Raw genomic sequence first — 20955 nt, forward strand, 5'->3', positions numbered from 1 at the left:
AAATGAAAACTATTTTATAATTTAATAACCGAAAAATGCCCCATCATACACAAATTTTAATGAAAGACTATCAAGAAGCAATATGAAATCATTTAGGTAATTACAACTAGAAAATTATACTAGTTTCTATTAGCTTTCAAAAGGAATTTATCTTCGTGTTCAATGATGATCTCTGCAAGATTTACTCTATACATTCTTTAAGTTAGAGAAACCGAAGTACATATATCAAATAACCTCATGTTTTTTTTTTTCATTAACAAATAGGTTAGAGAAACTAAAAACGCTTATAATCCAAGAGCCTTTATGTGTTATTATGGCAACATTTACAGTCTTCATTGTGTCTGAGTAATCCACTCTTAACTTTGAAAGATTATTATTTGTTGTAACGACAAGTCATATATCCCGTTGGGACAATGTTGGGTTTTATTTTACCAAAAAATGAGTGACTTGGTTTGTATAGGATTTGAGTGCCTCGTTCAGAACAAGGACGGGGAGGATAATTTGTATATTAAATACCAAATCCATTTTTTTTTTTTGGGATGCACAATCCATAAATATTTAACAAAACAATAATTCTATACATAGTCAATTACTCCGACAGTTTAGATATATACTTAATATTTATTTCTATGATATGTCAGTAATTATTTATATTTAATGCATATGATATTTTTTGAATTTTATTATTAATTATTCTAAAACTTAGTACTATGCCTCCCGCAGCAGCCACTCATGCACAGCTAAAGGGAGAGCACGCTTTCAAAATAATAAATGCCAAAAATACACTGTGTGCACTTGGCCCACTTTAACTCCCCAATCATCTTCTTCAGTTAACAGGCTGTTTAAAAATGTTCTTAGCCCCATCTACAATATTGTCCGCAAGATTTTGACCTTGGCCTTGACCGTAAGCTTGCTCTCCTCCATTCTCCTCTGTTGTCTTTTGGTCAGTAAACTCAATGCCCCTCTCGTTACCAAGTTGTAATCCTGAAAATATGTACAAACTTAAGCTTTTCAGAACACTCTAAAATTCAGTCTCTCGTAAGGGCACATGAACTTTAATACACTAAAAAAAATAATAATAATCATTGGATTTGGGTTCTCCATTTCACACACATTATTTCCGTATCGTTTTTTTCTTCAATTTGCAGGCTGAATAAATATAGCTTTTGCCCCATATACAATACTTATACCTTCATCAGTCACACCAATAGCGTCATGAGGGTTATGAATGACTTTTCCTTCATCACAATCACTAGCTGCTTGGTCTTCTTCATTCTCCTCCATTGTCTTTCTGGCACCATCCTTGAAATACTGGCCTGATGTTCCTGAAATGATGCAATAGCAATTTTTTTTTTTTTCAAGAAAACTCTAAAAGCAGCAGTACTCTTGATGTATAATTGAATTGAATAGAGTTAATTCGCAAGAAATACTATAAGGATAACTAATTAATAAAGATCTGAAAAGCTCAGGAAAGCTCCAATGAGAAGAGGATCCTAATCCAATCGTTATTACCTTTTACAGCATTTGTAAATGTTGATCCAAATCCCACGTTATTGCCTTTCGATTTTTTTTCCCCTGATCCGGCGGCCACCATCACCGACAGCATTGCAATGATCAACATCGAAAACAACACGATCTTCCCCATGATTCTCAATATGTCAATCGATCAAATTAATTACGAATTAAGTTGAAATTCAATATCCCTTATTAATTCCCATGTCTTTGTTCCTCTTTTATACGTAGCATATAGCTGTGTTGCCGCTATTTTTAACAAGCATATAACTAGTTTTGTGCCACATGTATCTTGACAACACCGCTATTGTCTGCATTTCACGCATGCAACTGAATTGACCGCTTAAATTGCTTCTTTTTTTTTTGGGGCCAATTTTTTTTTTTTTTTCTCTTACTGCTTTTAGTCCTCAAATGTTATTGGAGGAGCTTCTTTACCGCTTGCAATTGTAAATCATCGCTGAAAAGCCATTAATATTTTATTTTCCCTTGAAAAATTTTTACTTCAAAAATAAAATTTATGTGTAATTTACAGTCTTTTAGGAAATGGTATTAATGTAGGAAACCTTGGTCTTCAAATAAAACATCTTTTACGAGGACAAGATTTAGCTCACACATTATGTTGGAACCTCACTAATGTGCTTGAGTTAATAAAACTATTAAACAACATTTTTTTAATTATGTAGTTTTTAATTCCATATGTGATAACATAATAACAAATTTCAAGTAGGGTAAACTGTAAAATATCATTTCATATAAATAAATATAGTATACAAGAATTCACTTACCTCGAATAACAGTTATTCGAATAATATTTAAATTCACAATATTGTAAACACTTGCACAAAGATAACAGCCTACAAGATCGTTGTGGTTTTCCTCAATACAGATTCTCTTGATTATGTAATTGCTTTTTGTTTGGCTCTTTATCTTGTGCGTTAATGTTTTTATGATCTTTAATTTGTACCTTTTTTTATTTGTTGAATGCATTACCTCGCTTAGTCGAGTGCTTTATTTTGAAAAAGAAGAAAAACGCTGACCACTCTCTGAATTCAGTATTGAAGGTTCTTAAAACCTTCAAAGAATAAACATCTGTGCCTCAAGAACTCGGGAAGTGATCTATTATCTTTGAAGAACTCCACGAATTGGATCCGAGCATTCTAAAAATACTCTGACGCTCAAGTCAATGTCCGTTTTAGAGAACTTTTAGATCTGGAGATTTCTCTTGAATTTTTCCAAATTAGTCAAAAACCCTTTCTCAATCCTTTGGACCTTTATTTATATATGGCGATGCGGTGTTGTAGAAGTAAAAGTTTATTTTGAGTTTCAAAACACCGATCAAACTGTAGCGCATAGAGGGGAATCAAAATCTGGGACAGAAACGACAGCGTTTTTAGCTTGGCTGTGTTTTAGTTGTCACGTGCTGCTTGCATGGTTTCATTGCGGAAAACAGAAATATTCAAAATGGCACAGCTTGCTGCGTTTTGGTTACATCTCTCCCGTGAGTGAGGTGCATGTGGAGGAGCTTAAAGAGAGTTAGTTAAGTTTGTCAGCCACTTTAGTTTTTTACAGCTTCTGCAATGTTATATAAGCTGATGAGTGAGCCAGTTTGTTAACAATTTTGAGAGCATTGTAGAGAGACAGACTTTACTGGGAAAAAGTTCTGGCATGCTCGATGCAATTTCTCCTTTGATTCATCAATGAAGCTCACACTGATAACTTCTCCCGTAGATGTAGGTTATGCAATCATAGCCGAACCACGTTGAATCTGTTGTGGTTTGATTAATTATCTTTGTTGATTCTCACAACTTAGATCTTGCTGATTGTTCTTGTATCACTATCGAACCATCTCTAATCTTCGTTTGGTTTGTACAACTTGATTGATCTGTCCCATGATCTTGGGCAATGGATGTTCTTGTTAAGGTTAAAGAGCAGATCCATCACTGCACAAACAGTGTTCAAAATCGCACAATAACAATTTGAAAATTCATAAGCATTGAAAATTCACATCTTTAGATGTACACAAAAATTAGTTAAACGATTTCGGAAACAGAAAAGACAAAAGAAGATACAAAGCAATTTGATCCGAATTCAAGGTTATTCTGAACACTGCAAACTAATAATTAGCCTAATGACGGACTAACATTCGAAGTCGAAGCAAATTGATGTGAGGTATTGTTGGATACGAGACGTGTTTGAGCAGAAACAGTTGCAACTTGAGAAAATTCAGACAACGAAAAATGCGTCAGATATGATGACAGAAGCACTGCCCAAGGAGAGTTGTAAGCAGAGAGCGGGCTTGGTGGTGCCCTCAGATGACATGGAGGGGGAGATTTGTAGGGTCCATCTCACTTCGGTGGACCAAAATGCCCAAAGTCTAAACTAATTTGCTTGATGTGTAATTATTACAAAATTTTGGACTTGGATGAAATTAACCAGAAAATATATAAAGGAAATAAGTGAAGAATGGCGAGAGCTGTAGCCATTTCGCGAGAGGGAGAAGACGCTGCGAGAGAGAGATTTCTTTGGGATTTTAGTCTTTGATTCAACGATCGGAAGATGATTTTAGCTCTGATTCATCCTAAATTTGGAGAGTAAGTTCTTGAAATCGCCCTCTACATTTCTACTGGTGTTGATCTGTATTTTATTCTCTCTGTAGCTTGAGATACCCACTTATTGTAGAAATAGATCTTAGATCTATTATTGTAAGCCAAGATTATTGCGAATCTTGATGTTGTTAGTCTCTAGTGTTATCTGAAAAAGAATTTATACTGTAATCTCATTAATATAGTGGAAGTTTATATCAGACTACGGTCCCGTGATTTTTTTCGATTTGGGTTTTCCACGTAAAAATCGGTGTCTCTTGTGGTTGGTTTTTGCTTTGGATTTATTGGTTTATTTTTCTACATATTTATTTATGTTACACATCCTATTTTAATCACACAAAGAGGGAAAAAGTTTTGTTTCCACTTAATTTCCAACTGCTTGTGGTAGTCCCTTTCCCAACACGAACAAATGAGGTCGAAGGAATGGCGTTAAAACATTAAAAGGAAAATTTATCTTGGAAGCATAAGGAAGTATACTTTCATTGAGAACAAAATGTGTCAAAAACTAATTAATGAACGAATTGGACAACTAATCTCTCATATAGGTAACGTTCCCCATTGGATCCAATCTACTGCGTAAACCAAGAAAAATGAATTGTACAAGAAATAAAAAAAATTGTCATGTCACCAATCATTGCTTTTTATAGCAACATCATGATCCATTCAACCCAGAAGTGAGATTAATGAAGATGTCTTCTCTGTAGGGAATAGTGAGACCACCCATTGGATTATTGTAACCAAATTCTTCTTCAGCTTTTGATAACAATTCTTGAAATGGAGGCTGACTCAAGAATGACACAGGTGTTGATGCGAGTTTCTGGTTTTCTACTCGTCCACGACCAGGATCTCTCCTCAACTAACTCATCTACGACCAGGATCTCTCCTCGTAAGAGTCCCTCTCCGCAAACTCCTGCGTACACAAAGACAGGTCAGAGCACGCTGGGTGTTTTCCCGGCGTAAACCCTCCGACGCTCAAGTCAGAAATATAAACTTTGCCTTTTTGGGAAAAACGACCACTAATCTTATGGCTCTTTTTGTATCTCTCGGTAGAAAAACTCTTTTCTTAAGTTCTAATTTCCAAAAATCTAACCCTTTTACCTTCGTTGGTTACCTTTTTATAGGCTTCTCTTGAATTCGGGCCTTCCCACGATCCACGTCCATCACCTTCCCGACTCTTGGAAGTGGATGCTCCATTATCGTAGTCGTGGCTGGATGGACTTCGTGCCTGATTCTCAGGCAGGAGTGCACGTCTCACCAACCGTCATTGACCGGGTCTCCCCACCTCAACCTCGAGCAGGAATGACCTTATGCTCCTAGTAGGAGGCCGGCTCCTGCTGTGGCCCCGTGGAGGGTACATTCGTGAACGAGCAGAGTAGTCTTGTTCGTATTCACCTGCTACCAGGCTTCTGTAAAATATACCTATTCGCGGAATCCGGCTACCTGATACTTGCTCGTCATGGCTGGCCTTGTCGAAGTATATCCCCCAAACACCGGTCCCCCAATTTCTGGTGTTGGGTAACGTAGTGGACCAGCAGTAGAAATTCAACAATTCTGGTTCGTACAGGATAAGAAGAGGCTTTGGGGAGTTGTGTCGCATTTAATTGCGGATGAGGTGATGTGGTAGAAATCTATCCCTCCATTTGAATTTCAAACCGATGGCTATGAGACCTTTGGAATTCGTGCCGTTAAATGCTGAGAGCCCAAGAGTTTGTTCCTCATTAGGGAACCCAAAACCCCAAAAGGAAAACTCGTCTTTTATCCCTCTTCTACCTCTCCGGCAACTGAGTCATTCCCCTCCCTCGGCGCAAAAGCTACCGTCCTTGTCTCTATTCGACTGGGCCACAATTGCAGGTATTATTTCTATTTCCTCGGTCTTGGATAGTTATAGAAAATTTCTTTTCTCTCTGTTTTGCTTGGGTTGTATTTGGTGATATTGCTCTGGTCATAGTTTAGGAAATGTCAAAAGGCAAAGAGAAGGTAATTGAGATTGATGACGATGAGTTAGACTTCTTGCCTAGTCTGCTCGCCGATTTTGTCTTTGATCCCGGGATCCCCTTAGAACCCATTAGATCTAGTGTTGGGACTAGTGCTAAGAGGATGTCTCCCCAAGTAACCTCCTCAACCAGCAATAGCGGCGACGAGGGATCTTCTGGTTTGGAAGCCACCTTGAGTGAGGACCAGGGAGAAGATTCTGGTGAAATGTCCTCACCAGGAACATCGCGACCAGATAGGAAGAGCAAAATAGAAAGTAGGGCTCTATCGGAGCATTACGCTATTGACTTCATTACGTGCATGACCACAGTAGACGACCTTGATGACCTCCAGGCTAGGTATGACATTCCTGATGATATACCCCTTAGGATCCCAAGAAAAAAAGATACTCTCAGCCGGCCTCCTAGGGGATACGTTACTCTGTTTCTGGGAAGTTTTAAGTTCGGGATGAAGTGCCCCATACAACCCTATTTTGCCCAAATACTTAGTGGGTTGAACTTAGCTCCTGGTCAACTGAACCCCAACGGGTGGAGGGTACTTTTTGGTGTTTTCATACTGTGGGACAGATGCTGCCATTGCGAGCCTACAGTTGATGAGGTAAAGCACCTGTACCAGCTAAAGAGCAGCCCTAAAGACGCCGGCTAGTATTACTTCATGTCAAGTACCAAGACCAGGAAACCCATAACTGATCTTCTAACTGGTGGTGGTGGGAATTGGAAGAAAAAATTCTTTTTTGCTGGGGGTCTCTAGGGTCAAGTTACATAGATTGACTGGAAGAACTATCGCGTCCCACTCCGTTTCGTGGTCCCAGGTTGCCTGCTCACTTTAGATGTCTTGTATCCCTAGTTGTTCTCATTCTGTTGATTTATCTCTAACCCAATATCTGCTCGTACTGCAGGTTCTTAGGGTGTGCACTACCAGCTTAAACCTGAGCCGCTCAAGCAAGTCGAGGCTGTGTTAGCCAATTCCTGCTTAAGCCGAGAGTTGCTGTCTACTTATAACTTGTTCGAATCTCGTTTGGTGTCCACTAACCTTACGATGGAAGATGCTGTGATCGGGGCTCTGAATCAGAAGCGTCCTCGACCTCAGGCTGCTAAGCGGGACCAGAATAAGGATGCTCCCATTGCGAAATAGGCGAACATTGCGAAGCAAGTCCCCTCCTTGAGGACTCTACCACCTCCTCCTACTAAAGTCGGCGAAACTAGTGAAACAGCCCCTGACCCCACTTCTCCTTCTCCACCAGCTGGGTCAAAATCTCGTCTGCCTGACAATCAAGCAGAGCATCTGGTCCCTTATATCAGTGAGTTTTCTAGGTTCGTGAGCAAAAAGGACTTGGAGGACTTTGACGGCAGCACTTTGGGTGAGCTGGTAGGGGCTATGCAGTATAGTATTTTTCATCTCGGCTGCATGGCCACTTACTATAAGGTGAAGGTCAGCCGCTATGACCGAAAGATGAGAGAGGACGTTCAATTGGCCAAAACCAGAGCTGACGCTGCCGAGAAGAAAGCTGGAGATCTCAACCTCGAGAATCTCTCGTGCAGGCAAAGGCAATCACTCTCGAGGAAGAGCTGACTAAGATCAGGGAGGATCTGTAGAGGCAAAAGGCTACTTACGAGGCTCAGCTCGAATCTCTCAAGGATTCCCACCGGGTTCAGGTCGAGAACTTGGAGAAGGAAGCTGACAACCAATATGACCAGGGGCTTCGGCATTCTTATTGCTGCATCATGGCCGTCCTTGGGAAGCAGCATCCTGATCTGAAGATGGACGAGCTTGCTGCTGGTGTTGCTCAATATATGGATGAGGAGGCAGCCAAAGAAGATGTCGAAGAGTTGGAGCCAAATGCCACTAAGGAGGGAACCTCTCCTCCTCGTGCAATTCCTACTGATGTTGCCGAGGCAAGTACCCCTCCAGGGGCAAGTGGTGAAACCCCCCCTGCTCCTGAGGTGGAGCAGCCAGTAGGTGCGGCCCAGCTTACTGACCCGCCGTCCTCTTGAATGTATCTTGTGTTGTGGTTGTTGTTGAGTGTTAGAAAATGCATATTTATAAAGGAGAAAACCGTCATTTTACATTTCAAGTCTTACTAACAACCCTTACTTTTATGTATTTAACATTCTTATGATTTAATTACGTGTGTTTTATTTTAATTAAGTAATTTATGTATTTTAGGGGCATTATAGTCATTTCACAATAAAGGAGAGATCAGACGGCAAAACGGACATCACTTTTGAACTCAGGACGGTCGAAAACCTTAGGAGGAGCATAAAAGGAAAAATGGCACTATTCACATGTACGGTACTATTCACGTGTACGATACTGTATACGTTACTGTTCACGACACTGTTCACATAGACGGATGATGACGTGGCATTGACCGATGATGTGGCATTGACTGATGAGGTGTCACGATCCTGTTGGACTAAAATTCTTATGTACTGTTGATGGTGACGTGGCAGCATATCAGTAGACGAAAAATCTCGCGTACGGTGCATGCATCACACAGGATTATTTTCAACCAAACCGCGTTACTGTTCATCCGGGTCAAACCGCGTTACTGTTCAAAGTCGGGTCAAACCGTGTTACTGTTCATCCGCGTGGTCAAACCGTGGACTGTTGACTGATGACGTGGCGCAATCCTGGGCGTCCAAACTGTTTTTAATCCGATGGCCATGATTTACTCCATGTATCTATAAAAAGGGGGCCTCCCCCCCCCTAATTTGATATCTCTGAATCCATTTTTGGGATCCATTTTCTGTAATTCCCTCTCCATCTTGTATTTTCTTCGTATTTTAATAAATTCCCATTTTGCCCCTAGTTCAACTATGAGTGGCTAATTTTCTTTCAAGCTTGGGTTGAAGGTGAAGTCTCAACATGTGTCATGGGCTTTATTTGGTAAATTTATTTTCTCTTCCCCTCTAGTTTTTGTGGATGTTTTGACTTCTCGTCGACAAATAATACTAATCTTGTCTAGTACCGCCTTGGTTTCACCGGCCCTCTAGTACAAGGTTATTATTATTTGGCACGATAAGCCCTTAGCACCATATTGATTAGAGCGTGGTTCATGAGGTGTGGATTCCCCCCTCATGATTTAATTGGCATTAATACGGATTATTTAGCCCATGATGCATGTTGATACGGATCCAGATACCCAAGTACGTCATTTCAATATAATTCTCATCAATTTATTCTCGCCATTTCAATACCAATTTCAGAATTTATTCTCGCCATTTCAATACCAATTTCAGAATTTATCCTCGCCATTTTAATTTAAGTTTTAGCATATACCAAATCATTTCCACCATAAATCCAACAACCCATTTACAAAATTAATTCTAAACACAATTAAAATCCACCTCCTCGTGGGATCGACACTCGTCACCATAGATCTATACTACAATAGATTCGTGCGCTTGCGAGTACATTAAAATTTGCACAACAGTTGTTTGTATGTTAAGACTAGCAGCTTTTCATAATTACTGGCAGATTAATAAGAATGTTCTTATTTGCTTTCTTTCGCCTCGAGCTCTTGGCAAATTAATTTATTTTTTGTTCTCCTATAATATGGTCGAGCAGGTGCCGAAACGTTCGGCTTACCGTTGCCTTATGTTTGAGAATATGCTCGCCTTCGCTTGGTCGAGCAGATCCTGGCGCGCTTGGCTTTTGGTCTCGCCATAAAACATGCTTTGAGACTTAGCCTTTGTATGCCTTAGGAATTTTTACAACACTTGAGGGTCTACTCGCCTTCGCTTGGTCAAGCAGATCCTGGCACGCTTGGCTTTTGGTCTCGCCATAAAACAGGCTTTGAGATTTGGTGAGCCTTTGCATGCCTTAGAAATTTTTATAGTACTTGAGGGTCTGCTCGCCTTCGCTTGGTCGAGTAGATCCTGGCACGCTTGACTTCTGGTCTTGCCATAAAACAGGCTTTAAGACTTAGTGAGCCTTTGCATACCTTAGAATTTTTTATAGTACTTGAGGGTTTGCTCGCCTTCGCTTGGTCGAGCAGATCCAAGCATGCCTGGCTTCTGGTTTCACCATAAAACAAGGTTTGAGACTTGGTGAGCCTTTGCATGCCTTAGAAATTTTTATAACATTACAACTGACTGAAATTCCTCATGGTTTCATTGATTATTGAATTCGGCTTACATGAGATTGATTTAACATAAAGCGAATAGCAACAAAAGCGAACAGAAATGACTTTAAATCAGGAACGAGTCTTACTAGAAATATTTTCTTAGGTGTGCTGCATTTCAGGGGCGTTTCACCTCATGGCCATCCGCACGAACAAGCTTATAGGTTCCGGGTCCAGCTACCTGTTTGACCCTATATGGCCCCTCCCAGTTTGGTCCGAGTACTCCTTATGTCGAGTCTTTCGTGTTTGATTCACCCTTCTTAGTACCCAATCGCCGACCTTGAACTGTCGTATACACACCTTCTGGCTGTAATACTGAGCAACCCTCTGCTGGTAGATGACTGATCGCTTCGATGCTTGCTTCCTCTTCTCGGTCAACAAATCCAGATTCAGGCACATCTGGTCGTTGTTTTCCTTCTCATCGAAGTGATCTGTACGGTGCGTGGTCGTCTCGTCCCTATCTCGACCGGTACAATAGCTTCATGTCCGAAGGCCAATGCGAATGGAGTTTCGCCGGTTGTTGTTTTGTGGGTTGTCATGTACGCCCATAATACACCTGGTAGCTCATCAACCCATACACCTTTTTTTGCTCCAAGCCTGGTTTTCAAAAGCCTCTTGATTATCTTGTTGGCTGCTTCTACTTGTCCGTTAGACTGAGGGTGAGCAGGCGAGCAATACTTTAACTCTATCCCGAGGTTCTGGCAGAAGTCCCTGAAATTATAGTTGTCAAACTGCCTGCCATTGTCTGCTATCAGGGCGTAAGGGATCCCGTACCGATAGACCAGTTTTCTCCATACGAAGTCAGTTGTCTTTTTCTTTGTGATCCTATTGAGGGCTTCCACCTCTATCCACTTTGTGAAATAGTTTACCGCTACTATTGCATGTGTTGCAGCCCCTCATCCCTTTGGCAATGGCTCAATCAAATCAATTCCTCATTGAGCAAATGGCCATGGCGAGGCCATGGAAGTGAGCTTCTCTGGTGGTTGGGTAAAGAAATTTGCAAAACTCTGGCAACTCGAGCAACTCCTGGTTTTCTCCTGCGCATCCTGGTGCATCGTCGGCCAGAAGTATCCCTGCCTTAAAGCCTTGTGGGCAAGGGACCTCGCGCCAGAATGGTTTTCGCAAATTCCTTCATGTACTTCTCTCAGTACGTAATCTGCGTCGTCCTCATCCAAACGCCGAAAGAACGATAGGGTATATCCCCACCGATATAATACCCCATCAATCATTGTGTACCTCGACGCCTGGGCTCTAATCTTCCGAGCTCGTAACTTATCTGGTGGTAATACTCCATCCCTGATGTACGAGATTATCGGGTTCATCCACGAGCATTTCTGTTCTATCCGCAGCACCTCCAAATTATGCTCGATGCTAGGGCTGGACTTCACCTCCAAAGGGACTGACTTAGGCATTTTCAGATCTGCTACCGTTGCCATCCTGGCCAGAATATCTGCTCGACTATTCTCCTCCCTTGGGATTTGTATCAACCACCTCAAACTTCCTAATCATTTGCTTGACTTTCTTTAAGTACTGTTCCATTTTCCCATCTCTCGGCTGAAACCTTTCACTGACATGATTTGCAACTAGTTGGGAATCAGTTCGGTTTTTACCTTATCCGCTTTCACTGCCTTAGCCAATTCCAAGCCCACTATTAGAGCTCCGTATTCTGCCTGGTTATTTGTGGTAGTGAATGTTAACCTTACAGCATATGAGATCTCCTGCCCTTCTGGGCCTTCAAAAAACAATCCCTTCTCCAGACCTCTGCTCCCTTGAGGATCCATCCACCGACACCTGCCATACCCGATCTTCGTTGTTGGCTGTAGCAGCATCCAGCTGGTCAAAACCTATTTCAGGCTCTGCGAATTCTGCCATGAAATCGGCCATTGCCTGGGCCTTTATTGCTGCTCGGGGTTTATAACTTATATCGAACTCGCTCAACTCTATGGCCCATTTCACTAGCCGATCAGAAGCATTCGGCTTGTGGAGAGTCTGTCGTAACGGTTGGTTTGTTATTACTGAGATGGGAAATGCTTGAAAGTATGGCCTCAGCTTCCGAGCAACAACCACAAGAGCAAGTGCCCATTTCTCTAACGGTGGATATTTGGTCTCGGCACCAAGCAGGGCCTTGCTTGTGTAATATATCGGATATTGAACCCCTTCTTCCTCCCTCACTAGAACAGAACTCGTGGCATGATCCGATACCGCCATATATAGGAACAGCACGTCCCCCTCCCGCGTTGTGGACAACAAAGGTGCTTGCTGTAAATATTGCTTCAAATTCTGGAAGGCTTCTTCGCATTCAGAGGTCCATTCTGTTTTCTTTCTCCTCCTTATTACTTGAAAAAATGTCTGGCACTTATCTTTTGCCTTGGATATGAACCGACTCAACGCTGCCAACCTCCCCGTAAGGCTTTGTATCTCCCTCAGGTTACGAGGAGATCTCATCTGCACGATTGCTTGGATCTTCTCGGGATTAGAGGTGACCTGGCCCCCTGCACCACTGCCTGAGGCATAATGGTCCTTCCTCTTAATCGACCTATTTCCTAGTAGAGCTCTCTTCTCTTTCCTCCTCAACCCTTCCAGCTGATCTGTCTTAACCCGTGCTGCCTTCTCATCCTCAATCTCTATGTCCCTCTTGGCCTATTCGTAAGCAGCTGAATATGTTTTAAAAGCAAGATTCCTCAAATTGTACCACAGCCGTCCTATCTTCACCCATTCTTTCAATCCCTTTAATGCTTGAGGATGGTTGAAAGCTCCCAAATTGAGGACAACACGATGGAACCTTTTGATGAATTCCCGAAGGGTTTCCTCCTCTCCCTGCTTCATGCTCGTCAGCTCCATCATATCAACTTCAGGTGTCATTGCCCCACAAAACTGCTCCGTAAATTGCTGGCACATCTGCTCGAAGGATTTAACGCTCCCTCGAGGAAGTTTCCGGTACCACTGACGTGCTCGTCCCTCTAGAGACAGCGGGAAACCCCGTATCTTTGAGCTTGGGATAATCCTTGCACCCCAGTTATGTCGTTAAAGCGTTCTATGTGCACCAACGGATCGGTTCGCCCCGAGTATCTGAGGTCTGGGAGGCAAAAATCCCTCGGAATGACTGCCCTCATGATTTCTACCGAGAGTGGGGATTCTCCATCCAGCATTATCCTCCAACCAGGTGCTCTGCTCCGTCCTTGCATATCATTTATTATCTGCGCTAATCTGCGCACTTCTTCTTCCAGTTGTACGGTACGACCAGGGTCACGTGCTGCAACCTGATCTCGCTCCTGGCCAACATCGTGCAAGTGTTGCCGGAGTTCTCTTTCCTCTGCATTCGCCACCCCGTCATCGTTATCAAAGATCTGTCTTCCCGGGGATTGATCTTCTTCTCTATGGCTTTCTCCCCGTAGAGAAAAGTTACCCCCCTCACCACCAAATCTTTTGGTGGTCCGACCTCTCATTATATTGTCGTGCCTTGGTGTCACTCTGCCACTTCTCACCCCCTCCTTTTGAACTCCCCTTCGTTTGCTTCTCAACTCGTGTAGGATGGTTGTCAGGGTCTCCATCTGTTACATCCGCTCATACATTGCTTTTTCTCGTGCTTCGTTGGCTATCTCTCTCAACGTCACGGACTCGTTAAGCCTCAAGTCACCTCCTTGTGCACTGCCTCCTCCTACATCCATTGTTCCCTCACTCCATTTCCTCTTCTTCTCTCTAATAACAGAAGCTTTTTGCTCAGCTCCCCACAGACGGCGCCAAAATATTGATGCGAGATTTTGGTTTTCTACTCGTCCACGACCAGGATCTCTCCTCAACTAACTCGTCTACGACCAAGATCTCTCCTCGTAAGACTCCCTTTCTGATCTTTTCTGATCTCTCGGTAGAAAAATTCTTTTCTTAAGTTCTAATTTCTAAAAATCTAACCCTTTTACCTTCGTTGGTTACCTTTTTATAGGCTTCCCTTGAATTCAGGCCTTCCCACGATCCACGTCCATCATCTCCCCGACTCTCGGAAGTGGATGCTCCATTATCGTAATCGTGACTGGATGGACTTCGTGCTTGATTCTCAGGCAGGAGTGCACGTCTCGCCAACCGTCATTGACCAGGTCTCCCCACCTCAACCTCAAGTAGGAACGGCCTTATGCTCCTAGTAGGAGGCCGGCTCCTACTGTGGCCCCGTAGAGGGTACATTCGTGAACGAGCAGAGTAGTCCTGTTTGTATTCACCTGCTACCAGACTTCTGCAGAATATACCTGTTCACGGAATCCGACTACCCGATACCTGCTCGTCATGGCTGGCCTTGTCGAAGTATACCCCCCAAACAACAGGAATTATGAATCTCTTCTTTTGTGACCTCTCCCCGACATAGACTACGAGGTATCCTTTTGGCACATCTCTAGACACCGAAGCTGTTGCTGCTTGATTCGTTAACAACTGTAATTGACGCAGAATTTGCTTAGCATGTAAAACACTTGGAAAACGAATTGCCATAGCTTTGCAGGTGATGACGAAGATCAAAGATGACTCCGGGAGAAGAAACCGAAGATTTCTTAGAGAGAAACTGGTGAGGACTTGGATTTGGTTTTGGGATATGATGCATGTGTTTGTATATATAGATAAAATGGGGTCCTGGAAATCTATTGAATGTAGAAATGTGTGGTGATCAAGGGCATTTTGTGGGGCTTGCCAGTAGACATTAGCACCTGACTGATCATATTCTATCTTTCAACTCATAATCAAGAAATTTCTGCATCATTCAAAGTGTAACTTTGGTGGCATACATTATGAAAAGCTTGTGCTGAATGTCCTGTTAGTGAGTGATGTCCTTTAATTTCTCAAGTGATAGTGGCCAAGAATCACATGGACCTAACTGTTAATTGATCAGCATGTATTATAGGGGACCAGAGATCAAACTGTGTCTAAGCAAATGAATAGTTGGTCCTACAAGCTACAAATTTGGATATGAGCCACTCGACGACCAGCTAAAGATTACAAATGGTCTGCTGGGCATTTAATGCTGATGTAATTGTAAACTTTACCGACCCTTTGAGTAGAGACACGCATAAGACATCTTTAATAACGTTGCGTATGCTCACAAGTGAAGGGTAATGATCGAGGATAAGGGATAGAGTAGTTACAATGGCTAAATTTATTAAGGAAATAAAAGAACTGATTACATTATTTGCTGATAATGAGTTGCAAGACAGCACCATGTGATAGTTCAGGTGCTTATGTCTCTAAGCAAACCCCACACAAATGCCTTTTCACCACTCATTTCAGAGTCTCAATCACATCCTTTCGTCTTATACACACACACACGATATCTCATAAGCAAACCAAGTCATCGTCATCATCTCTTCTAGCACTCATTTCGTTATTGATATAGATAAAATTCTTAAAGGAATAGCTTTTTTATTGCTGTCCACGATCTTTGTACAGAGCTCTGCTATTTATATGCATGGCTAGATACTTTACATGGTAAGTGTTTTACATGGCAAGAATCACCATTTAATTATACAATATTTTCATGAGATTATTCTTCTCATATTTACAATTTTGTTGATCTCCTTCCCTGAATACAGATTCTTGCTTTGTGTCCAAGGTTATTGTTTGACAGCTTCACATGATTATGTGGCATCTGACTTGGACTCTTTTCTAACTGTATTCATCACCTTCTTAAAGCAATAACATTAAAAATAGCCATGACTATTCGCTTCCCCGTTGTTGCACATGCTAAGAACATTTTACGCCAATCAAAATTGTTTGCGACTCGAGGAACTTCAATGTCCAAAGATGTACCAAAAGGCTACCTTGCAGTTTATGTTGGAGAGAGCCAGAAGAAGCGATTTGTAATTCCTGCATCATTATTGAGTCAGCCTTCCTTTCAAGAATTGCTAAGTAAGGCTGAGGACGAATTTGGATTCAATCATCCAATGGGGGGCCTCACAATTCCCTGCAGGGAAGACACCTTCATTAACCTAACTTCTAGCTTAAGCGCAAACTGATGCTGCACGAAAGATTGAGGCAGGGCAGTTTAGTGAATTCTTTGTATATTCATTTTTCACTATTTAGGCAGATGATCTGATACGATGGGGAATGTTAACTGCCCAAAAGAGATATTATTTGTAAACATTACTGCAGTTTTTATACTAAATTGAATGTTAAGAGTTTAGACTATATATATTTTTTGTGATTGAAAATCTAGTTCAAGACTAAATAAATTATGAAGTTTACTCCATGATGGCCAATAAGCTGAGAAAGAAAACATTAATTAGAAATTTTTCCAATCAGCACATGCTCGTTTTTAGCTTTGATGCTGAGGCTTTCTGATCAATTCCATTTGATAATATCGGCACCTCCAAAGAGATGAGGAGTTGAAGCAGTTGATAGGAAACTTATTTGATTTGAATTTAAAACACTCTGTTTTAATTCAAACTCAGCTTACTGGGAACCAAAACCTTCAATAACAGCAAATTCATTTCAGTTTTCATTTTCTGTCATGAAATGCGAAATGCTCTTGAAAGTAATCTTGCTATCTAAATATGTTTGCTGTCTTCATGGCTTTGTATTTTGAACATGCTCTGAAAGTGGCTGAACACAAGAAAATGCTAGAGTACAGGAACTTTATCAGTAAGAATTTCCATAAATAACGATCACATTCATCAAGAAGTTGTATTTATTTGGTTTCTGAGTTGCCAGATTGAAATTTCTTCGAAAGGATTTACCAATGCTATTTTGCAGGTAAGAAATTCTTGACACACACGCTGCATTGTAGGTCGAAACTTTGGCTTGGAATGCAAGCAAGCCAATGCTACTGTGGTAACAAGAACAATATCTTGCATGACCATTCGATCTACAGGAGGTGAAAGGCGTGGATCTAGGACATCAATTAGCATTATCTTCTGATCAGATGATGGTGATGACAACGACGAGAGGAGTTCTCCTGGATGCCTTCCCATTAATACTTCCAATGCCACCACCCCAAAACTATAAGCATCACATTTCTCTGTCACAACCATAGTGTATGCGAGCTCTACGAGAGAGAGAAAAAAAAAAGGATGAAATGACATTGTCTATATGAAAAAATAAAAGGGATGAAATGACATTGTCTATATGTCTTAAATGTCGAAATTAAAGGTGATAAATAAAGCATGAGAAGAATAGGGAAGATAGTTGATCACCTGGAGCAATATATCCATAAGTGCCTGCTACTATAGTTCTATTGGATGAATCAGAATCCAAAAGTCTAGCCGTACCAAAGTCAGCAACAAATGCTTCTAGTTTTGAGTTTAGAAGAATGTTGTTGCTTGATATGTCGCGATGAACTATTGATGGCATGCAGTCATGATGCAAGTATGACAAAGCATTAGCCACACACTTGATGATGTTCACTCTCATTGTCCAATCCAACACGACAGCTTCATAATCATTGCGTAGAAAGCAGAACAAGCTTCCCCTCTTCATGTACTTGTAAATCAAAAACATGCATTTTTTATGTAAACAGAAACCATAAAGCTTCACAATATTTCGATGTGCTATTTTGGATAGTACATGAGCTTCATTCTGGAAGCTATTGAAGAAGGTCGTTTCCTCTGTTTCCGCACGATGAAGCTTCTTCAAGGCTACTACTTTGCCATTGGGTAACTGTGCTTTGTAAACGCTGCCATAACCTCCAGTTCCAATGCAGTATTTGATATCAAAATCCTCTGTCGCTTTGATTATGTCTTCGAATGCAATTCTACCATCATAATTCCATATTGAGAACACATCTCCACTCTTGGTTGGTCCCGTCATGAGTTTAGCTATTTCCTTCTTATTTAGAAGAAAAACTATGAATGCAAGAGTTAAGAAGATGACACATGCAGTGATTGGGAGAATAATATTCAGTACGCGAAGGACCAAGCTTTTAGATTTTGAAGGTGTAGGCGTATGGAGTGTAGAGCAAGCAGAAAAATAACAGATACCCTGGTTGCCATAAACTTTGAATGGGGAATCCCGAAAATAGTCTGGGATTTCACCTTCCAAGTCATTATATGACAAGTCTAAAGGAAACCTATGATACAGAAATGGAGGGATGGTACCATTAAGTTTATTGTGAGAAAGATCCAAGTATTCTAATTTCATTAATCCAATCTCGGGTGGAATGCTTCCACTTAAATTGTTGTTTCTCAATGTTATGTTCCTCAACTCTGAGCATTTGCCAATCTCGGGTGGGATGGGACCGCTAAGTTTGTTATTAGAGAGGTCTAGACCCTTAAGGCTGATGAGTCCAGCAATTGTAATTGGTATTTGGCCAGAAAGCATGTTTGATGAAATGCTGAGATATAGAAGTTGAGATAATCTGGTGAGCTCAAGTGGAATGGTACCCTCTATGTTGTTCATTGACATGTCTACTTTTAATAGACCAGTCATATTTCCTATCTCTGGAGGAATCGAGCCATTGAGATGGTTAGAATGAAGATACAGATAGGTCAGATTGGTCAAACGAAACAGGGTAGAAGGAATAGGTCCCATTAATTTGTTACCTCCCACATTCAATGCAACCAAATTCTTCAGTTTTCCAAGTTCTTGATGGAGCATACCGCTGAGTTTGTTGGAGTCAAGACTCAGGATCAATAAGTTGTTTAGATCACCTATAGCTGAAGGGATTGGACCATGAAGCCCGTTACGAGACAGGGCCATGGTTATCAACTTTGTTAATTGACAGAGACTTGAAGGTATTGCTCCATTGAGGTTGTTACCTTTCAGATTCAGCACCTCCAGGTTCCTTAAACTCCCAAGCTCTGGAGGAATAGAACCTGTAATATCATCAACTAATACATTTCAATAATAGGTTACCTTTTGATGAGGGGATAGCTTGCAGCTAGCTCAATTAATAACTTATGAGCTTAACTAAAAATTTATGTGAGAGAATCTGTCTTAACTCAAAAGTTCAAGTTGATAGGTAAGGACTAATAATAGTATTTAAGATAAGTTTAAATGGACATCCTAACGTGAAACATAGATTAAAACTTAGGATAGACATTCATAGATTGGCCAAAAGATGAGCTCGAAAAGAAATAATTGAAAGGCTTTGCACATAAAGGGAGTCAACTTAGAGATCATGACCATAATATCACACTTTAGATAAATCACTTTAACCCAAAAGGTTAACCTAATAAATAAGGGCACAAGAACAGTATTTAAGACAAGTTCCAAGACTTACCTGTAAGATTGTTAAAAGAAAAGTCAAGATATCTGAGTTTTGAAAGAGCTCCAACTTGAGATGGAATGCTTCCGAAGAGATAATTGAACCGAAGACTGAGACTTTCAAGGCCTGGAAAGCAAGAGAAGTTGAACTGGCTAAGCTCCCCTTTCAGTTTCTTTCCGGGTAAATTTATCTCAATGATGCTTCTTGCTGTGTTGCAAGTAACACCGTCCAACTTGCAATGATCTGAAGAATTGCTATCAATCAAATTGCTCCACCAACTGCTATTTACTAAAGCTTCCCTTTCTAATTCGAATGCTGCAACGCATATATCATCAGTAGTAGCCCCAAAATAGCTTGCACCTACCAAAAGGGTAGCCCCTATTACAAACACCCTGGCAATGCAGAAAGACAACACCATGTTTAGCATCATTTCTTGAGATTAACGTAACTGGAATTGTACCTCACCATGGATTTTGGGCTTATTATAAAATAATACTGTACAACAACCAAACGCGCAAAACAAATAGAAAGTGTCTACATAAGTCAAGGTCTTAGCCTTTTGGTTTTTCAGAAAAAGAAATATTGATTTGAATGTCGAAAATGAGTACAAGTCAAGGTCCTCGCTATCGAGTGGTTTTCTAATTCTAATAATGCGTCTATTTTGTTTAAAATGAGGACAGGTCATATAGATATGAACCTTTAACGTGTAATCATATTTCTTTGCGTCTTCGTAGACTTTTCAATTATTTGTTGGATGTACATAAGAGCCGCTCCGTACGGGCAGTGTGTGGATGGTCATTGTCAACGAGGACGCTAGACCCAAAAAGGAGTAGATTGTGATATCATCTTTAAACTAACAGAAAGCCAATGGGTGGATTTGACTCCGTGTTATAATTTTCGATTATTTAAATATAAATTTTATTAATAAAGTTTTTCATATAGAGTTTATATAAGTAGATTTTAATATCATTTTTAAATTATCGAAAAGCATTTTTGGTGTATTTGACTCAGTTTGATATAACTTTTCAAATAGAGCGTAGAATTTTTGTTAATAAAGTTTTTGCAAATAGAGTATTTACTAAAAAAATTTAGTTGTTTGGTTATCAATGAGAGATTTTATTAAAAATTATAAAATTACGTTAATAGACAAGTTATTTAAATTTATATTATAAAATGAATAAAATAAGATTATGTAATAAATAAAGGATATTTTAGATATTTAAATATTTTAATGCATGTGTATTGTATTATGATGTATTGTATTAGTACTGTATTATAATAATATTCTATAATGTTTGGCACTACACTGTACTGTATTAATTTTTAATTATATTATACTTAGTATTGCACTGTATGGTATTCAATTTTTTTGTGATTAATTTAAATTTTATATTTAGAAAATAATATTTATTAGTACTTAAAAAATAATAAATATAAAATTCTTAAATTTTAAAAATTTAACATTTTTATTAAAAAAATATTAAAATGTCATAATTCTTCCTAAGCTTATAGTCTTAAATTTTTGGAAGTGTATTTTTCAATATTTT

General features: G+C 40.3%; 3 protein-coding genes across 4 annotated transcripts; 1 reads left to right on the forward strand and 2 right to left on the reverse strand.

Moving 5' to 3' along the window:
• The first annotated feature begins 4783 nt into the window (after positions 1-4783).
• Positions 4784-16395, forward strand: LOC102618988 (auxin-responsive protein SAUR22-like). Of its 2 annotated transcripts, XM_052433019.1 has the most exons (4): positions 4784-4916; positions 14547-14595; positions 14668-15696; positions 15801-16395. In XM_052433019.1, exon 4 carries the CDS (start codon positions 15921-15923, stop codon positions 16221-16223), a length of 303 nt encoding a protein of 100 aa, XP_052288979.1. In that variant the 5' UTR covers positions 4784-4916; positions 14547-14595; positions 14668-15696; positions 15801-15920; the 3' UTR covers positions 16224-16395. The 2 variants fall into 2 exon arrangements, with proteins under 2 accessions (XP_052288979.1, XP_052288978.1); XM_052433018.1 differs by having other exon boundaries at positions 14547-15696.
• On the reverse strand, positions 11166-11669 carry LOC107175491 (uncharacterized). The gene has a single exon (XM_052432601.1). The coding sequence runs from the start codon at positions 11667-11669 to the stop codon at positions 11166-11168; it is 504 nt and encodes a 167-aa protein (XP_052288561.1).
• Positions 16396-16493: 98 nt separating the features above from the next.
• LOC102618692 (MDIS1-interacting receptor like kinase 2-like) lies at positions 16494-19933 on the reverse strand. Its single transcript, XM_006494530.4, has 3 exons — positions 19424-19933; positions 17400-19016; positions 16494-17251 (listed from the first exon to the last, which is right to left on the reverse strand). Exons 1-3 carry the CDS (start codon positions 19836-19838, stop codon positions 16881-16883), a joined length of 2403 nt encoding a protein of 800 aa, XP_006494593.2. The 5' UTR covers positions 19839-19933; the 3' UTR covers positions 16494-16880.
• Positions 19934-20955: the final 1022 nt, after the last annotated feature.

Source organism: Citrus sinensis, chromosome 8 (assembly GCF_022201045.2).
Source record: "Citrus sinensis cultivar Valencia sweet orange chromosome 8, DVS_A1.0, whole genome shotgun sequence".
NCBI classification, from domain to species: domain Eukaryota; kingdom Viridiplantae; phylum Streptophyta; class Magnoliopsida; order Sapindales; family Rutaceae; genus Citrus; species Citrus sinensis.

What these genes read in the sequence shown, in the direction of transcription:
- LOC107175491 (XM_052432601.1), bottom strand. Translation starts at nt 11,669, where the DNA reads ATGGCAACGGTAGCAGATCTGAAAATGCCTAAGTCAGTCCCTTTGGAG.
- LOC102618988 (XM_052433018.1), top strand. Translation starts at nt 15,921, where the DNA reads ATGACTATTCGCTTCCCCGTTGTTGCACATGCTAAGAACATTTTACGC.
- LOC102618692 (XM_006494530.4), bottom strand. Translation starts at nt 19,838, where the DNA reads ATGATGCTAAACATGGTGTTGTCTTTCTGCATTGCCAGGGTGTTTGTA. An exon ending in TTCTTTTAACAATCTTACAG is followed by an intron (nt 19,017 to 19,423) that starts GTAAGTCTTGGA and finishes ATGATATTACAG; the next exon opens with GTTCTATTCCTCCAGAGCTT. An exon ending in TTATGGATATATTGCTCCAG is followed by an intron (nt 17,252 to 17,399) that starts GTGATCAACTAT and finishes TCTCTCTCGTAG; the next exon opens with AGCTCGCATACACTATGGTT.